This window comes from Hipposideros armiger, unplaced genomic scaffold (assembly GCF_001890085.2).
Source record: "Hipposideros armiger isolate ML-2016 unplaced genomic scaffold, ASM189008v1 scaffold_3, whole genome shotgun sequence".
Lineage (NCBI taxonomy): Eukaryota > Metazoa > Chordata > Mammalia > Chiroptera > Hipposideridae > Hipposideros > Hipposideros armiger.
Window position 1 is genome coordinate 238,244 of NW_017731353.1, and position 17,933 is coordinate 256,176.

Below are 17,933 nucleotides of genomic sequence, written 5' to 3' on the forward strand. Positions count from 1 at the left end.
CAGCTTCCAGCCACCTCAGACAAGGAGGCAGGCTCTGGGAGAAGGGGACGAAAGGGAGCTGAGGCCCTTCCCAGGCAGCACGGCAGCATCTTCCAGGAAAATTCACACGCAGGTCTGAGGGCTAGCTGAAACGGACACTTGCTACTTAAGGAACGGGAAGACCACTTCCGGCTGGGAGTTGAGCCCGCCCTGGAGGCCAGCCGACCCCCTTCTCCCGGGCCCCGAGCATCACATGCAGGCCTGCGTCTCTGAAATCAGAGGTGCTGGGGCGAGCTGAACAGAGGTGGCTTCTAAGGGGAAAATGGTGCAGCTCGGACATGCATTACTACGTCCCCTTCCTAACCTTAGTAAGATACTATCCTCAAAGCAATGTGCTCATTTAAACAAATGGCGTAGTTAAAACTATTGACTAAGCCCTAAACATCGCTTCTGAGAAATCGAGCCATAGCTTTTCCAATCCGCCTGTTCAATATGGGAACAGATTTTAAAGTGAATAACATAATCAATCCTCTGCCCCAAAGAATGGTCCGTCATACCAACCGTGATAAAGGGTACACCTGTTTATTAAAAGGAAAAAAGAAATTTACATTTTTGTTCTTCATTTAAGAAATTTGATCAAGTTGCACGGAAATGTCTGGGCAAGGCTTATGTACATCCTGGGGGGGGGGGAGGGGGCGGCAGGCAGTGAAGGTGGCTGGGCAGCGCGTGGCTCCTCTCGGTGTCATCTGGCCCCTGGGCAGGGCTTCTCACAGCCACTGCCACTCAGGCTTCGGTCCCGTGGAAATGTCCCCAGCTCCATTCTGAGGGGTGCTGCCCTTTCCGCAAGAGCCCACCAGCCCTGTGCCAGTGAGCCAGGGGCTGGCCTCCCCCCGAGGACTGGGACACAGGGACGGCTCTCGGGCCACCTGGCCCTGGCAGGCAGGCTCTAAGCTACGGCAACAGATGGAGGTTGGAGGCCAGTGTCATTGCTGCCCTGACTTCTTCTCCTTCTGGAAGCTGAAGCTTGTACGTCTGTTCAGTTTTCTTTGTTTTTGAGCAAAATAGTCAGCCCGGGCGGTGCTCGCTCGTGATTCCAGAATGTAGTTAACCTGGAAAGCAAGAGGACACAGCCTAGTCACGGGCAGCCACGCTCTGCTCGCCCAGGGCGAAGAAGGCGCGGGCCCTGAGCCGGGCTGGGGGCCCTGAGCCGGGCTGGGGGCCCTGAGCCGGGCTGGGGGCCCTCGGGCTCTCTGCGCTTGGGGTCCACACATCACAGCAACCTGGCTGGCTGGGGCTGGAGCTTGGAGAAGACAAGCGGCTGGTACGGTGGGTCGGTGGGGGGGCTTGGCTGACTCCAGAGCCTGCGTTCCCTGCACACACGTGCTTCCTCCCCGAAGGCTGTGCGCTGGGCTTGCGCCTACCTTTCCTGAGCTCCCCTTTCGAGAACATCGTCAGAATGAAACACAAACTAAAACAGGGCTCCGCATTCAGCCTCCTACCAGCAGGTACAGAGCTTCCAACCACGGCATTTCATTTAGCGCTCACAAGCTCCCCACCAGCCAGGGCTCATCTGATAAAAAGGAAAATGAGGCTCAGGGAAGCTGAGCTGACCAGCATCGTCACCCAGAGGTCACGGCCAAAGCCCCATGTGAAGGGTGCACAGCTGGCTGCCTTCCCAGCTACGGCTCTGACAAGGAGCTTGGCCTTCCGCACGCTGCTGCTCCCGCTCTCCTCCGTCTCTTGGGGTCTTTTTCTAGCCCTACTTAAGGACCCACCACATGCTGGGTGGCTGCCGCACATACAGTCGCTGTCACTGGTACCTGCCATGTCTGAGCCGGCCCCATGCTTGGTTCAAGGGACAGAGAGGAAAAGTAGGACTTGGTCTGTCCCCTGCGGAGCTCACAGCTTAGTGAGTGTCCAACAACATGACAAGTTCAACAACAGACGCAGAAGGAGCACAAAGGAATGGAGGTAACTCTCAGGAGGTGTGGGGTAGGGAAGGCTTGCAGAGGGAATGAGAGCTGGGTTTTGAGGGATAAACAGGAGCTTTGGGTGTACAAAGGAGGGAACCAGCATGCAGCAAGGCACAGCACTGGGACACGGCAAGGGGGTGTCTGCGAAACTGCAAAGGCTTCGTGGCCAGTCGGGATGAGGCAGGGAGGGGCCCGGGAGGGGCAGTGGCTCTGTGGACGGGCCCCTGGCTGGGCAGCAGTGGTAGCAGCAGCAATGCTGAAGTGCTTTTCAAGGATTAACTCATTTAACCTTCACAGTAGCCTTACGAAAGGGATGTCATTACCATGCCCATTGTACAGATGAGAAAATCAGGCACAGAATGGTCATGTCATTTACCCAAGGTCACAAAGCTAGTAAGTGTCTGGGCCAGGATGCGGACCAGGTGGTCAGGCCCTTGATTACCATACGTTCCGGTTCTCCGGGTGCGGCCTCCTTAGAGGCACCCACACCCCTCAGCCCCTCAGCCCCTCCTCTGTCCCCAGGTCCTCTGGCTGGAGCTCTTTATGAGCAAACACCATGTCTCTTCACTCTCAAATATATAAAACTTATAACTAGGAACCTGAGTACTTTTGGCCAGAGAAACCAGCCACCTCTGTTTCTACTCTGAGGGCCTCGTGTCCTGTGCCAGAGCGAGCTGGAGAGGCCTCTGCTGCCTTTAACAAAGAGCCCAAGGGTGCTCGGGGCAGGCGGTGCGGGGTGGCACGCCGCCCGTGGGGCTGAGGCTCCGGCACTGTCCCCTCCAAACTTTCTGCTCTGATAGTCACCAGCAGCAGGCATTAAAGGCTGGTGTGTGAGGACAGAAGGCCTGACATGCTTGGCCCACTGCCTCGCCAAGTTACCAGCTGAGAGCAATAAATCATGAGGACCGCAGGGCCGGGCTGACGATTCGGGACACTCCAGACGATATATGGAAAGAAGAGGTTTGACTGCTCTCAGTGAGAGCGATCTTTGCATTATATTGTTTTTGGTGTACTTTTGGCACATATCACTTGACAAAAGCATTTAAAAACGATCCTTAATAAGCCAACTATTTCCTAAATTTATTATCTTCAGTGCTTTGTGATAATCACATAGATAATTTTAATGGAAGATTAATGTAATAATCAAAAGATAAAAACGCCCTTTGGTCTGCCATTAGCTGGTTAATATGCTGTGGCTTAAAACTTGCACAATTTTATGCACTATAGAGTGCTTCACTTTCAACACATTTTACAGCTCGAGGCATAAAAATATAGGGAGTTTTCATGGTCAATAAAGCCTGAGCCTCCATCACTCGATCACGAGAAGAACCCGATTTGAAGAGACCAATGATTCCTCTGGGATTCCTCTCCAAGCCTGTGGACCGCACATGGCTTAGCTCTGTTACATCTCGGGCTGGGAAGGGTGGCTCTGGAGCTCGGCAGGGCTGGGTTCAGGTTGACGCTCCACCCTTACGGCTTTGCGGCCCTGGGTCTCTAGCTCCTTATCTGTACAATGGGGACAATAACATCTACACTGCAGGACGGTTGTGAAGACTGCATGAGATAATGTCCATGAAACGTCTGTGCCCAACAAATGGGAGACACTAATACTTCCACACTGCGACATACAACAATGTGACGGAGGGCTGCCTGTTCATAATAGTTTCTTTGGCATCAGCCTTTGGCCCTTAGTTTCAGTCTCAAGTGCTCCTTTTATGGAAAACTCCTGAATTCTAGAACTACCACATGCATTCCTCAAGTCTAAGACTGACCCCTGAAGAGCCTTGGATGGAACCGTTTGTGCCAGATTCCTGGACACAGGGGCAGGGTCTTCTGTCACCTGGTGTGGGGGCAAAGCTCCTAATGACACCGTGGGAATGGCAGACAAGGCTAAGTATTTAAATTGCTATAAAAATCAGATGGGAGAAGTGAAATTTAATCTTCCATCAGGATCACGATCGTTAGCTCGCTAAGTAAATCAGGCCTGGGCACGCTGTGAGTCTCCCGGAGTCTCGTGCAGGATGCAATATTTCTACCAACATTTTGCTATGAAAACAGACATTTTAGGGGAGGCGATAGGCCTCAGGGATTTTGCAGGAAGGCATCTGCTTCGGGGGAGCATTTGGTTCTGTAAAATGATTTCTCGGCACTTGCTCTTCCAGTCTCATACTGAAGTCATAAAGCTGTGTTTCTGTCATCAATCTGCTGTTGTGAAAATTATTTTGATGTCAAACACAGGATTATAATTTTACTAGAATCCTTCTCAAGTCTTGAATATTTTAATGCTGGTGATAAAAAAAAAGCCCAGCCCCTGACGGGGTAATGGAATATTTCTTCCACTAGTCCCTGAACACGCTGCACAAGTGCTCTGTGCTGTCTGGTGACGGCCTGGAAAGTAACTCTTAGCTCGCTGGTGTCAAGCACTCTGTCCCCACAGCCTGGTTCCAGTGCGGGAGGGGCCGCCCTGATCATGGTGGTCTATGAACTCTCTGACCTTCCATCCAAACGACCATGCTACTCTGTCTCGGCTCCAGACAGTCCTCCCGGAAGCTTTATCCTTTTCATACTCATCCACTACTTCCGAAAATCTTTTGTAGCCATGAGGACTTTGCCTTAGAACTTTTCTGTAAAACAGTCCCGTTTTGTGGACATCTCCCATTCAATCCCTTAAGACTACATACCTCTGGGGTGTCAGGAGCACAAGTTCCTAACCTGCTGAACCTGAGGTCAGGTTCTGGGTCTGCCAGTCATGGTCTTGGCTAATTGGACTTTTTTTCTTGAGCCTCAGTTTTCATCTAGGAAATGGGAATGGTTTTTTTATATCGCAGAGCTGTGAAGACTCAGTGAAACAGGGCATGGAAAGTGCTTAGCCCAGGCCCTGCATGGCGCGCCCTCAGTGTATCGTAGCTGCTTTTATTATTCTTACTTGATGACTTCCACTCCTAAAATGAGGATGAATCATCATCTAAGGTTTATCACCTCTCATTTGCTTTGTGTTCTAACAGCCTTGGGGCAGCGTGGTTGCCATGATCCCCATTTTAGAGGCAGAGAAATTGAGGCCCTGAGAGGTTAGGTGAGTAGCCGGCATCACACAGCTCACAGTCCCCTCTGATTCTCAGCCCTGCTCTGCCAAAGCAGCTCTGTTTTTTTCTATCTGATCAATCTACATTTTAAAGAGAGATCTCAGTTTGAAAGAGTCTGACAACCACTAGTCCAGGGCTACTCAGAGTATGGGCACAGACCAGTGGCCTGGGTACCACCGGGGAGCACCTTAGAAAGGCAGTCTCAGGCCCTACCCCGGACCTCCCAAACCAACAAGACCCCAGGGGAGCTTTTCTCAGCCCAAGTCCGCTTTGCAAGGTTCTGTGTGGCCTGGCCCCTCCAACCTCACTCTGCTCCAGCCACACAGGCCTGGGTGCAGCCTCCTGGCCACAGAGCCCAGCCCCTGCCTCTGCCCCTTCACAGGCTGCTTGTGACTATAATGCTTATGCCTGTCTCTTCTGACAGAGGAAAAGCTCTCCGAGGGCAGGGACTGGGTCTGTCACTGCAGTATCTCAAGTGCTGGCCTGGCACACAAAGGTTCCCTGAGCATTGTTGAGATATGCTAACATATGATTCTAGCATAAAGCTGGATGAGTTTAGAACGGGTTACTAAAATTATCTTGAGTACACTAAGGTGTCTTCCAATAATAAGTCATTTCCTCGGAGTCTGTTCCAAGAGCCTCAAGGGGTGCCTGACAATAGATGGAAGGAAAGAAATGGTGCATAAAAAGGAAAAATAAACACATGAAGCATCAGGATTATGGGGGGTGCTGGGAGAAAGCCGGAGCGGGTGCAAAGCAGCTGACCCGGTGGCGTGGCTCCGGGCGCTCACCAGCTGAGGGTTCCTGCTCTGCAAAACTGGGCGCGAGAGCCTTGTCCAGTTGGGAGTGGGAGGGGCTGCTGCCAGGCATGAGAACCGGCCGCGTGGAGGCCAGCCCTGCACATCTCGTGCCTGGGCCGAGAGGCAACACTCACCTTGAGCACGATTTCATTGACGGTAGCAGCGTCAGATTCAAAGTAGAGGTGTTTATAGTCATGATTGCTTAGATACGTGAGTTTAAATATTGCGTGGCCTGGAGAGAGAAGAAAAGGCAGTGTTGAGGGGATTCCGGTGGGTTACCTACAGGGAGGGCCCCATTTACTCTCCTCTTATCCTTCCAATTGGAGTGAGAGCCAAGTGGAGACTGTGTGGCAAGTAACTCTACCAGTTTATTTTTCTCATCACTGTCCAGAGAGAAAATGGACAGTAAAAAAAAAAAAAAATCAAATAGCTAGTGACATCCCATGCCACTCTGGAGTGTGTGCAGGGCAGTGACACGTTTGGAAGACTTTATGGACCACTTCCACATAATAATTACAAGGAAAAAGTGGTATTTTTTAAGGTAGAAGGCCAATTAACTCCAAATTATTCTAAAAATAACTGTTCTTAAAGTCAAATAAACAAGCAACAGGAAGGAGAAAGGCGGATGGTAATGCTATTACAAGCCTTCTCCACGGCCCTGGCTCCTGTTGGGAGGGGGTGTCGTGGGCTCGTGGCCCTGCGCGGAAGCTGCTCCCAAGGTCCCCGGTCATTTCTACCCTTAAAGGATGGATGGGAGGAGGGGAGTGCCCTAAAGCTGGCATTTCACAAAGCAGACTGACCTCAAGGGGTCAGGTCCTCTGCACACACAAATCTCTCCTAGGTCCAAACTCTTTCACCCCCATTTCCCGCCACCATTTGGAGTAACCTTGTCATTGCGGAGACTGCTTCCTGGTCTAGCTTCATCTCATTCTACTGTCCTCACATGCCACAGGTCAGCCCACGGCGCTGCACACCTCCGCCCGCCCAGGCCTGGGATGTCCTCGTTGTGACCTGTCTGAAAAAGACCTGCCGTTCCTGGGTGACTCAGCTCAGCTGGCACCTCCTTGGGCAAGTCTTCATAGCTACACTTCTAAAGACCGTACTCGTGTGACCTCATGTCACCTGCAGCCATGTCTGCACTCCCCGTGCCTGTCTTGGGGCCAGACATGCCAATCAGATTCCCTTCTCTAAACTGAGACATGGATGCCAGCCTGTCACAGTCCAATGTGAAGCTGTCCCTGTCCCATCAGCATATGCTGTCTCTGGGCGCTGGGAGACCCCAGTGAGCCCCTCTTTCTTAAAGAGAAAGCCCTTTTCCTCCTTAATCTAAAGTTGGTCTCCATTACTGGCAACTGAAGGAGCATTGCTTCTGAGAGGCATGTGGTCAGTGCTCAGCAAATGTTCCCAAAGCAGCAGCTGGTGACATCTCTAATATACAGGCCTCCTGTACACAGCCTCTGTACCAACCTTGCTTGGCCTGCTCTGCAGACCTCAGAGCTGATAAGATTAAAATTCAGCATGTCCTTTCTATTAGGCCTTCTCATCCGCTGTCCTTTTAATTGAAGCAGTGGCTGGTCATAGTTATTAATTAATAATATATCACCCATATTACTGTAAGTTCACCTCTTTCCCGGAGAAATCTTCTTGGGGACTTTTATTTACAGGAGCTAATTCTTCAGATCTCCAAATATAAACTGATATATGTTGTACATTTGTGGCCAGAAAAGTTGAGTTGCTGGTATTTTATCCCGGAAATATCATTATGATAGAGTTAATTGTGACTATAAATTCTATATTGAAAAAATTTGCTAATAATTTCTGAAAAACCTCACTTTGGGTCACTTGACAAATTTAGCCTGATTCTGAATTGTGGTACTAAAATGTCAAAATTCTAAGCTGGAAGCTAATCATTCTGTTAATATATCAATGATTTGCTTCTGATAAGAAAGTGTATCTCACACCAACAGATGTATCTGTGTGTATGTCCGTGTGTGTGTTCCTTCATCTTCACAGGATCCATCCTGGAACAGAGTCCTGGTGACATCAGTGTGGAAGAACAATGCGGATATATTGTTGGCCATGCTGTGAGCAAGCAGAGCCATCTATGAAGGTCATGGCGCTGTGAAGGACAAACAGAGACAGCCCCTCTGGGAGGCCTCAGTACTGACACCTGGCCATGACAGACACAGACTCCAGGGCCTGGGGCTAAAAAGGACCAGAAGGTCTTAGGGGGGCCCGTAGACCTGAAGCTTCGGGGTTCACTGACCACTTTGATAAGTGATCTCATGGACTGTCTACAGCACCTGCTCCCGCTTGTCACTGACAAAACAAAACCTCAAGATGCTAGAGCATGTTTCGCCTGAACAACTGAGACACCATTAAAAACCTTTCCTGCACGCTTTAGGTAGAGCCAAATTATACAGGGCATATGGGATAAGCAGTTCGCGCCGGCCTGGGAGCCTCTGGAAGGGAAGCCTGGACACCGTCCCCTTGGAGCGGGTCAACTGTGGGCTCAGCGGGGAGGCCTGCGGTTCATCTGCACAACAGTCACATGAAAAACAAAGAAATCATCCCAAGTCAAGTCTTCTGAGAGGCTGCCTATGTGAGCCAGGTGACCGCACACCCACCTCTGTATTTTGCTGTGCTGGGGGCTGCATGGGTCCCTCGCCTGCCCCCAGCGCTCATTCTAGAGCCGCGGAGGAAGAGGGACATGGACAGGAACAGAGTCCCACCCCGGACTGTCCCTCTGAAGCCTGATTTGTTTGTCCATTAAGTAAAAGTGTTCACATCACTGAAGATGTGAGAACAGAGAAGTGACCTGGAGTACTTGTATTTGAATTTGAATGAAGCAGACCTTTGTGACTATGACAGAGCCACAGATGTTAATAGCCGGGTTCCGGTTCCGGTAGTGGGACAGCCACAGCAGAGCGCCCCTTTTGCTCTGTGGGGGGAATTTCGAGGGAGAGCTCTAGTGCGTAAGCTCAGGTTGACATCAGTGGCTGTGTTTCACCCATGCCGGAGCCGTGGGACATGGGGTCACTCACTCTGGGGACCCCTGTTTTGCTTGGTGGCCACAAGGGCAGTTTTGCTCAGTTCAGGCCCTGCCAGGGTCACAGGCTAGTGCCAGGGAGCTGCTGTGGAGACCCAGGCAGAGGTAGCTAGCCTGGTGTGGGAGGGGCTGTCAGCTGGGTAAAGGCGGGGCGTGGAGAAGGGTGCGACAGGGCAGCACCGAGCACGCCAGTGTAGAGTGGCGAGAGGCAGCTCCCGGGGATCACTGAACAGGCAGGGTCATGTACAGTGGGCAGCCAGGAAGTGACACAGGGCAGGACCAAACGCCGCAAATGCGATTCACCAGCTCAGGGGGCCACTGGTGGATTGTAAGCGGGGCAGTGAAGAAAATGGTCAAACTGTGCTTTTGAGTGTTTGCCCTGGTTTCCCAGGGCCTGGAGGCAGGGAGACCAGGGCCATGGCCATCCAGGTACAGCGTGTTCGGTTTTGGGCTGAATGGGGCAAAAAGATACCGAGAAAGGGACTGACTTGAGAGCTATGAAGAAGGGAATATTGGCAGGACTTGGGGATTCTTTTACAACAGAATTACAGTTAATAAGCAGAACTCACACTTGTATAATTTCACCTATGTATTAACGTGTAACAAGTTAATTGACCTCTTGCTGGAAATGAATCTATCATTTATGCTACATGGTAAATTCCCACCAGCGGTGCCTGGGAAGAAGAGATCACTGGCATTTCAACACCGACCGAACAGTAAGAACAGAGAAGAAAGGTCTGTTATCCAACACTTGATCGGCCTCAAGCACCTCACGGCTCACCTCAGGTAAGGGGGGAGGAGGGGCCGGATGACCTCCTCAGCTGCAGCCTACAGGGCTCTGTGTTGGGGCGTCAGAGGGAATCAGAGTTGGGCAGGTTACCCTGGAAAATTCAAAGGGCACCAGCAGTTTCCTTGGGGAGGGGGTGAGTCACGGGGGGAAACTGTCTCTGTAAATACGTCAGCGGAGAAAAGCTAAAATATCAGCAGGCTTTAAAAGATGCAAAGTTTAATATTCCAATTAGCTGAAATTATTTTGCTTGGATCTTTAAATTCTACTTGGGAATTAAGGCATGAGAAATGCCCAGATGCAGAGGGGAAAAGCATGGCCCTGGAGTCAGCGTGAGGACGAAGTCCCAGCTGGGCCGTGTCCTAGCGGTGGCACCTTGGCAAGGCACTGGCCCTCCGGGAGGCAGGTCTGCCCAGCATGGGTCAGGGGTCTGTCACATCGCACTTGGACAGGGCAGGAGCTCAGTGGGTGGTGGCGGTCATTCTTACAACTGTGATGGAACTGGTATTTGAAGATAAAATCATTATTTTGAAGATTTTGTTTTTAATCGGGCCTTCTTTGAGCAGACTTGCTTTCACAGTGCTGCAGGAACAAATGCAATATAACAGGGTATCAAAGGTGGCCTCTAAGCCCTGGTCACACATTCAGGGCAGACGCTGAAACTGTACACCTGCTTCTGAAGATGGAAATGGGAATCTGGACATGCAAAAATGTACTTACATTCTGCCCCCAAAGTAAAACACAGAACACGAATGTTAACACTGAACAGAAACGAACTGGCAGCACGGATGTCAGAAATGGAGACGGCTGAGCTTTTGTGCTGCACTTTATCTTCTTAAACAAGAGGCTGTGTTGAAAAACCAGGTTCCCTTGGTCACTTCAGGGGAGTGGGCATTCTGAAGCTGGGACAGCTTAAGCAAAGAGGGACAGCAGCTTATACATCTGCTAAAGGAAGTGCTCCGAGATTTGCACTGCAAATGGGACAGAGATGATCGTTTGAAAAGAGCTCCCTTGGAATGTGACCTTCCAGCAATGACTAGTGAGGGCTGGGGCTTCTCAACCAAGCCTGCGGCCCACCTTTGCCTGAAGGGCCCCACTTGCCAGAAAAGCCAAAAATAAACTTGAGTTTATTTTTCAACTAAAACGTGATAAACTCTCTCTCTCTCTCTCTCTATATATATATATATTTTTTAAAGATTTTTATTGGGGAATTGGGGGAGGGGAACAGCGCTGGGGAATTGGGGGAACGGGAACAGACAAGTTGCCGTCCTTTTGTTCTTCAGTCTAGTTGTGGAGGACTTTGCTTCATTGGCCCATGTTGGTATTATCATTGCGCTCTTCCTGAAGGAGGCAAATCGGTGGCCGGCCTCTGGATGGCCGCTCACAGAGGCTCTTGGCAGCTCACACTGGCTGCCGGCCACTCACGGCAGCCCAGCTCCAGGTTGAGCTGTTGTTCAGCATCTTAGCTGTGGAGGGCAGTGTCACTGGCCCTCATATGTGGGATCTGAACCGGGGCCCTCTGGCGTCCCAAGCCAGCTCTTGACCAACACGCCACTCGGCCGGCCCTAAACTATATTTTTAAATGACTGGTAATCTAGAAGACAGAAGATAAACCTCCACACTGCACCCCCATACTACTGACATCCGTGACCTCTCTTCTAGTCCTTCTAACATGTCTGCTTTCACAGTTGTGATCAGATTGTACACTAAGGTTTTTAGGTAACACGTTACCAGTGCCCCTTCCCTGCTGCTACAGTCTCCACGGCCATCGTTTTCAACGGCTGCATTTTAACCCAACGAGCAGATGTGTGCCATGGTTCATGCTACTTATCTCGCTGTGGGGCATTTGAGTGACTTACTAAACTGCAAGCGTTACAGAGAAGTCTATGAAGAACATCTCTGAGGATCTGGACTCTCACTCAACTCTTTTATATCATGCTAGGATACTTTGAAAATCTGGGTTTCCAAGGTCTGATCTTTTCTGGTCTCGCTGGCCTACAAGGTGGTGGAAAGCTCTCACAGGATTTCTTGGCAGAAACGACACACACATTCTTTTCGGCAAAGCTGTACCTTTCTGGTGGCCCTGGGAGAAAGGCTGGGCTGGGATTCTCTGGGATCTGGGCTGGAAACCCCCTCCAAGTCTGGTCTCCATTGTCAGCAGCAGTTCCCAGCTGCCGGCAGGAGCTTCGGCTCAATGAAACTCAACCAAAGCCTGGAGCTCCTGCCCGAGCACCCATCCGTCCGTGGCAGAGGCCCTGGGCTTCCATCTCTGGAGCAGGGGCTGAGTCTGACCCACTCACACTTCTGCCTGCATCTTTCAAAGCCTCTCTCCTTCTCGCCCACTCATTGGCTCCGTCCTATAAACATAGTTAAGGCTCTGATGATAAAAACTCCCATGACAATGTGGTTTCCCTCCTTCCTCTTATTGGAAGCACTCTTGCTAACGTCACTACAACCTCTAATCCGAGATCCAGTAGCTACCTCTCAAGTTTTTGTTTGCTTCTCAGCTGTATTTGATATTTTCCCCTGAAATCTTCTCTCCCCTGGGTTCCCAGGGAGCCACAGTGTGCTGCTGCCTCAGTAGACTTCTCCAGTCAACCTGTTCCTTGTATTTCCTTTGTGACCTCCTTGTTCATCATTTGCCCCTTAAATGATGGTCTTCGCTAGTGTCCTATCCTTGACCCTCATGTCTTCTAATTCTACGTTTCTCCTGTGAGGTCTGTCCCTTAGGTTTTAATTACTCATATGTTGATGACCCTGAAGCAGAAAACTGGCCCAGACCTTTCTCCAGTTTTAGACCAACCAGTGAGCACGGCTGCCATCTTCACATGTCCAGAAATCACATCATTTCCTCTTAAACCCAAAGCTCTGTCAGGTCAGTTGGAGGCCTCGCTACTCACCAAGCCAAGTTCCAGGCAACTGGTCTCCTATGTGGTCTTCACATATTCGTCTTCTATCCCTTTCCATCCTGTGACCACACAGCCCCCCACCCCCATCCTGACCATCTAGTGCAGCGGTTCTCAACCTTCCTAATGCCGTGACCCCTTAATACAGTTCCTCATGTTGTGGTGACCCCCAACCATACAATTATTTTCGTTGCTACTCTATAACTGTAATTTTGCTACTGTTCTGAATCGTAATGTAAATATCTTTTTGTTTTCCGATGGTCTTAGGCGACCCCTGTGAAAGGGTCGTTTGACCCCCAAAGGGGTTGCAACCCACAGGTTGAGAACCGCTGATCTATTGCCTCCTCTGTGGTTTTCCTAGTTTTGATCATGTCTTCTTCAGATCCAAACATTGACCCACAGGACTATCCTTTAATAACACACATCTGGCCATGTCATTCCCCTGCTCAAAACTATTGTCCTCAGAATAAAGTCCAAGTTTCTTAAGATGACTGAGTCTCTAGATCAGCAATTCTCAAACTTTTTTGGTCTCAGAATCCTTTTACACTCTTTTAAGCATTACTGAGGAGCCCACAAAGCTTTTGTTTATGTAGATTATATCAATATTTACTGTATCAGAAATCAAAACCTAGAAGTTTTAAAAATATTAATTCACTAAGATAACAATAAACCAATTACAAGTTTACAGGACAATGCATTTTTTAATGGTAAAAACTTTATATTTCCCCAAAGTTTAATGAGAGGAGTGGCAATATTTTATATTTTTGATATCTCTTTAATATTTGATTGAACATAAAACAGCTAGATTACCCTATCTGTTTCTGCATTTGATCTGTTGTGATGTATTGTTTTGGCTGAAGCATATGAAGAAAAGTAAGTCTCACAGAGATAAGTTTTTGGAAAAGGGAGGCATATTTTAATACTCTACTTTGCAAATATTCTTTGATACCATACCAAACTTGATAAATAGTGGCTTCTTAAAGATTAGTTGTAATGTGGAATCTAAAACCACATTAATAAACTTGTTGTATTCTGTTACATTAAAATCCATCAGTCTGTCTTGCACTTTGAATGAATCTTTTATGCTTGCATGATTTTGTAACATCAACGCAGCCATCTGGAAAATATTGGTTCACTGAGTTATGCAGGTCTTCCAAATGTTGATGCATTTCATTATATAATATGAAAAAAAATCACATTTATTAATATCACCACTGATCTCATCAGAAAAGTCTTTAGGTAATGAGAAGCTAAACTCCCAGGGGTGGATGCAAGTTTCCCCAAATTCTAATTGTTACCTGGAAGCTTGAATTTCATCACTGGCGTCAAATGCTATCACCTGTTTTCCTCAAACTGACAGGCTCATTTTCAAGAAAATGTCTGCTAAATACTCAAAATTTGAAATAACCATAGTTTGTCAGTCTTTTCAAGTAGAAATGGTATTCCATGAAATAAATGGCTAGTTCAGCTTGCAACTCAGACAATTAGACAAGTGCTTTCCTTTTAGAAAAGAATTCTACTCCCGTACGCAGTAGAAATGCTTACAGTATATCATGATTTCCTCAGGGTTACAAAACGCTCCTTGTCTTGCCACATAACAGTTGCACACTGCCACACTGCTGTGCATCCTGAGCTCTTAGACTGCTTTTTTTGGTTTATCTTTTGTTTCATTTTTGGTCAACTCTTGTCAGTGTTTGCTTCCCACTGTTTTTATAAAGTTGCCATTCTTCCTTCCCTCTTCTAATTTTCTGCATTTAATACCCTTGAGGAAGAGAAACCAGATAACCAAGCATGGTTGAAAATTTGTTTAAAAAAACAACAACAAAAACTTCACTAACTCTGAGTCAGGGATAGGATACTCTCCCATCAAAAAAAGCACAGAAATTTATAGGCCAGCCGAGGCACGTTGGTTAAGAGTTGGCTTGGGGGGGCCGGCCGAATGGCGCGATGATTAAGAACTGGCTTGGGACGCCAGAGGGCTCCGGTTCGGATCCCACCTATGAGAGCCAGTGACACTGCCCTCCACAGCTAAGATGCTGAACAACAGCTCAACCTGGAGCTGGGCTGCCGTGAGTCGCCGGCGACGGCGTAGGCTGCAGCCCCTGTGGCAGCAGGTTGCCATGGACTACCGTCTGTAGCCAGCAGCCAGTGTGAGCGGCCAGCAGCTGCAGTGAGCGGCCGTCCAAAAGCTGGCGACTGATCTGCCTTGCCCGGGAAGAGCGCAATGATGGTGCCAACTTGGGCCAGTGAAGCAACATCCTCCACAACTAGACTGAAGAACAAAAGGACAGCAACTTGTCTGTTCCCCTTCCCCCAATTCCCCAGCACTGTTCCCATCCCCCCAATTCCCCAATTAAAAAAAAAATCTTAAAAAAAAAAAGAGTTGGCTTGGGAGCGCCAGCTCTATCCAGCAGGGCCCCGGTTCAGATCCCACATGAGGGCCGGTGACGCTGTGCCTTCTACAGCTAAGATGGTGAACAACAGCTCGACGTGGAGCTGGGCTGCCGTGAGTTGCTGGAGACAGCGTAGGCTGCAGTGGGCTGCCATAAACTACCGTGAGTGGCCGGCAGCTGGTGTGAGCTTTTGTGAGCTGCCATGAGCCGCCGTGAGCGGGCCGTCCAATGGCAGGTGACCGATCTGCCTGAGCCAGGAAGAGCGCAATGATAATACCAACATGGGCCAGTGAAGCAACGTCCTCCACAACTAGACTGAAGAACAAAAGGACAGCAACTTATCTGTTCCCCTCCCCCAATTCCCCAATAAAATCTTAAAAAAAAAAAAAGCACAGAAGTTTGAGTGCCTTGGCTTCATGTCAGTTGGCTCTATTATCATTTATCTAAAACTCTGGCTAAGTTACGTAACTTCTTTGAACCCTCGTTTCCTCTTTTATAAAATGGGAATATCTACCTCATGGAGTTGTTGCAAGAATTAAGTAGTGCACATACAGCACTTGGGACCCTGCCTGGCACAAGGCAGGTTCCCTTTATTTTTTACCTCCATTTGCTAAGACAAGCAAACTTTTCCTGTAAAGGGCCCGATAGTAAATAGTTTAGGCTTTGCAGGCCAAGAGGCAAATTTAAAGATATTTTGTAGATACTTATATAACTATGGAGAAAAAAAATTTCCATTATTTTGACAAAATTCAAAATGTAATAATCAAATGCATTTTTTGTTTTTGTTTTGCAGGGGGGACATTTCGTTTAAATGGAATTCAAAATTATTGTTTGCTATCATCAAATCAGTTGCAAATGTTCACCTGTAAAAACCATTCTTAGCTCACAGACCCTACAAAACAGGTGGTGGGCTGGATTGAGCCTATTGGCCAGAGTTTGGCCACCCCAGCTAAAGCAGTCTCTAATTTCCTTTTTCTTGGTTCATTCCATACAGTTGCTAATGGTGACATTTTGAGTGCTCTTTATTTCTGTGTAGATCTAGGTTTCAATCTGGTATTTTTTTCCCCTCCAGCCTTTAACATTTCTTATAGTGACGGTTTAATGGCAACAAATTCTTTCATTTTTTTTGAATGTCTGAAAATGCCTTTATTTCACCTTCACTTCTGAAGAATGTTTTCACTGAATATAGAATTCTAGGTTGACAGATTTTCTTTTAGTGCTTTAGAGATGTCACTCCATTGTCTTCTGGATTGCATTATTTCTGATGAGAAGTCAGCAATCATTCTTATCTTGGTTTCTCTGGCTGCTTTTAAGATTTTTCTCTTTATCATTGTTTTTCAGCAATCTGATTATAATGTGCCTTGATGTGGTTTTCTCTGTATTTATCCTATTTGGCTTTCACTGGACTTCCAAGATTAGCAGATTGATATTCTTAATCAAATCTGGAAAAGTTTTCTCCTCCATCCCTGAGACTCCAATTACATATATGTTAGAACACCTGATAGTCCACAGTGTCTGCTCTTTTTCTCCATTTTTCCTCTCAGTGCTTCAGTCTGAGTACATTCTATTGTCCTGTCTTCAAGTTCACAGATTGTGTAGGCAGATTCTGAAATGGCTCCCAGTGATCTTGCCTCTTGCTTTTCACACCCTTGTATAATCTCTTTCTTTGTGGGCTAGACCTAGTGACTTACTTCTGATGAATATTTGCAAAAGTGTCGGGATGTCACTTCTAAGACTAGGTTACAAATGACTGTGACTTACTCCTTGCTAGTACCCTCTTGCTCTTGGTTACTTTGATAAAGCTGGCTGCCACCTTATGAGCTCCCCTGTAGAGAGGCCCATGTGACACAGAACTAAGGGCGTTCACAAAGAAATTAACTCCGGCAGCAACCATTCGGTGATCTTGGAGGCAGTCTGCCCTGATTTAATCTTGAGACGACTGTGGCCCTGGCTGACAGCTTGTCTTGTGAGACACCCTGAGCTAGAAGACCAAGTTAAGCTGTGCTGAATTCCTAATCACAAAACTGTGAGATAATAAATGTTATTGTTTTAAGCCACCTCATTTTGGGACAATTTGTTATGTGGCAATAGATAACACACTAACCTTTTAAACTAATATTCCTAAGCTGCTCCCATCAGTGAAATTTTTTTTTGGGGGGGGAGGTGAGAGTAGCCTACCATCCCATGCAGGAATCAAATTGGCAACCTTGTTGCCAGGAGCACAAGCTCTCACCAGCTGAGCCATCCTGCCAACTGTTGGCAGCTCAGCTCGGGCACAGCTCACTGGCACATGTGGGAATCAAACCGGTGGCCCTGTTGCTGAGCTCGCGCTCTTAACCAAGTAAGCCACTCAGCCGGCTCCCCTATCAGTGAGTTTTTTGATTCAGGAATTGTATTACCAGTTCCAGTTCCAGAACTTTCATTTGGTTGTTTTATAATAGTTTCCATTTTTCTTCTTTTTGAGTTATTTTCCTTTAAATCTTTGAACATATTTATAATAGCTACTTTAAAGTATAACAGGTCATCGAATAATGTTGTTTTGTTCAACATTTCATTAACATTGATGAGAAAAAACAACAACAACGGATTCCCAGGCAGGGCTGCTGTGTGGAGTTTGCACGTCCTCCCCATGTCTGCATGGGTTTTTTCTGGGTACTCTGCCTTCCTCCCATATCTGAAAGATGTGCATGTTAGGTTAACTGGCATGTCTAAATTGTCTCAGTCTGAGTATGGGGGTGAGTGCACCCTGCAATAGAATGGAGTCCTGTCCAGGGCTGGTTTCTGCCTTGCACCTTGAGCTGTCAGGATAGGCTCTGGCCACCTGTGACCTTGAACTGGAATAAGTGGGTTGGAAAATAACTATTATATCTTACCTGTTTTTATTAATCTTTCTTAAATGTATGTATAGTTCACATTTATTTCAATGTTTAATATTAGAAGTGTTTTGAGTCTTTTAGAAGTTT

At 47.9% G+C, this 17,933-nt stretch overlaps 1 protein-coding gene across 6 annotated transcripts in view; it reads right to left on the bottom strand.

The window, feature by feature from the left end:
- Positions 1-526: 526 nt before the first annotated feature.
- MAPKAP1 (MAPK associated protein 1) overlaps positions 527-17,933 on the bottom strand; it is a 233,048-nt gene continuing 215,641 nt past the window's right edge. For all 6 annotated transcript variants that reach the window (XM_019636231.1, XM_019636254.1, XM_019636263.1 and 3 more), the window contains 2 exons: positions 5,970-6,067; positions 527-1,088 (listed from right to left, as the gene is read on the bottom strand). In XM_019636231.1, coding sequence (XP_019491776.1) covers positions 963-1,088; positions 5,970-6,067 — 224 coding nt within the window. In that variant the 3' untranslated portion in view covers positions 527-962. The remainder of the gene's footprint in view (positions 1,089-5,969; positions 6,068-17,933) is intronic.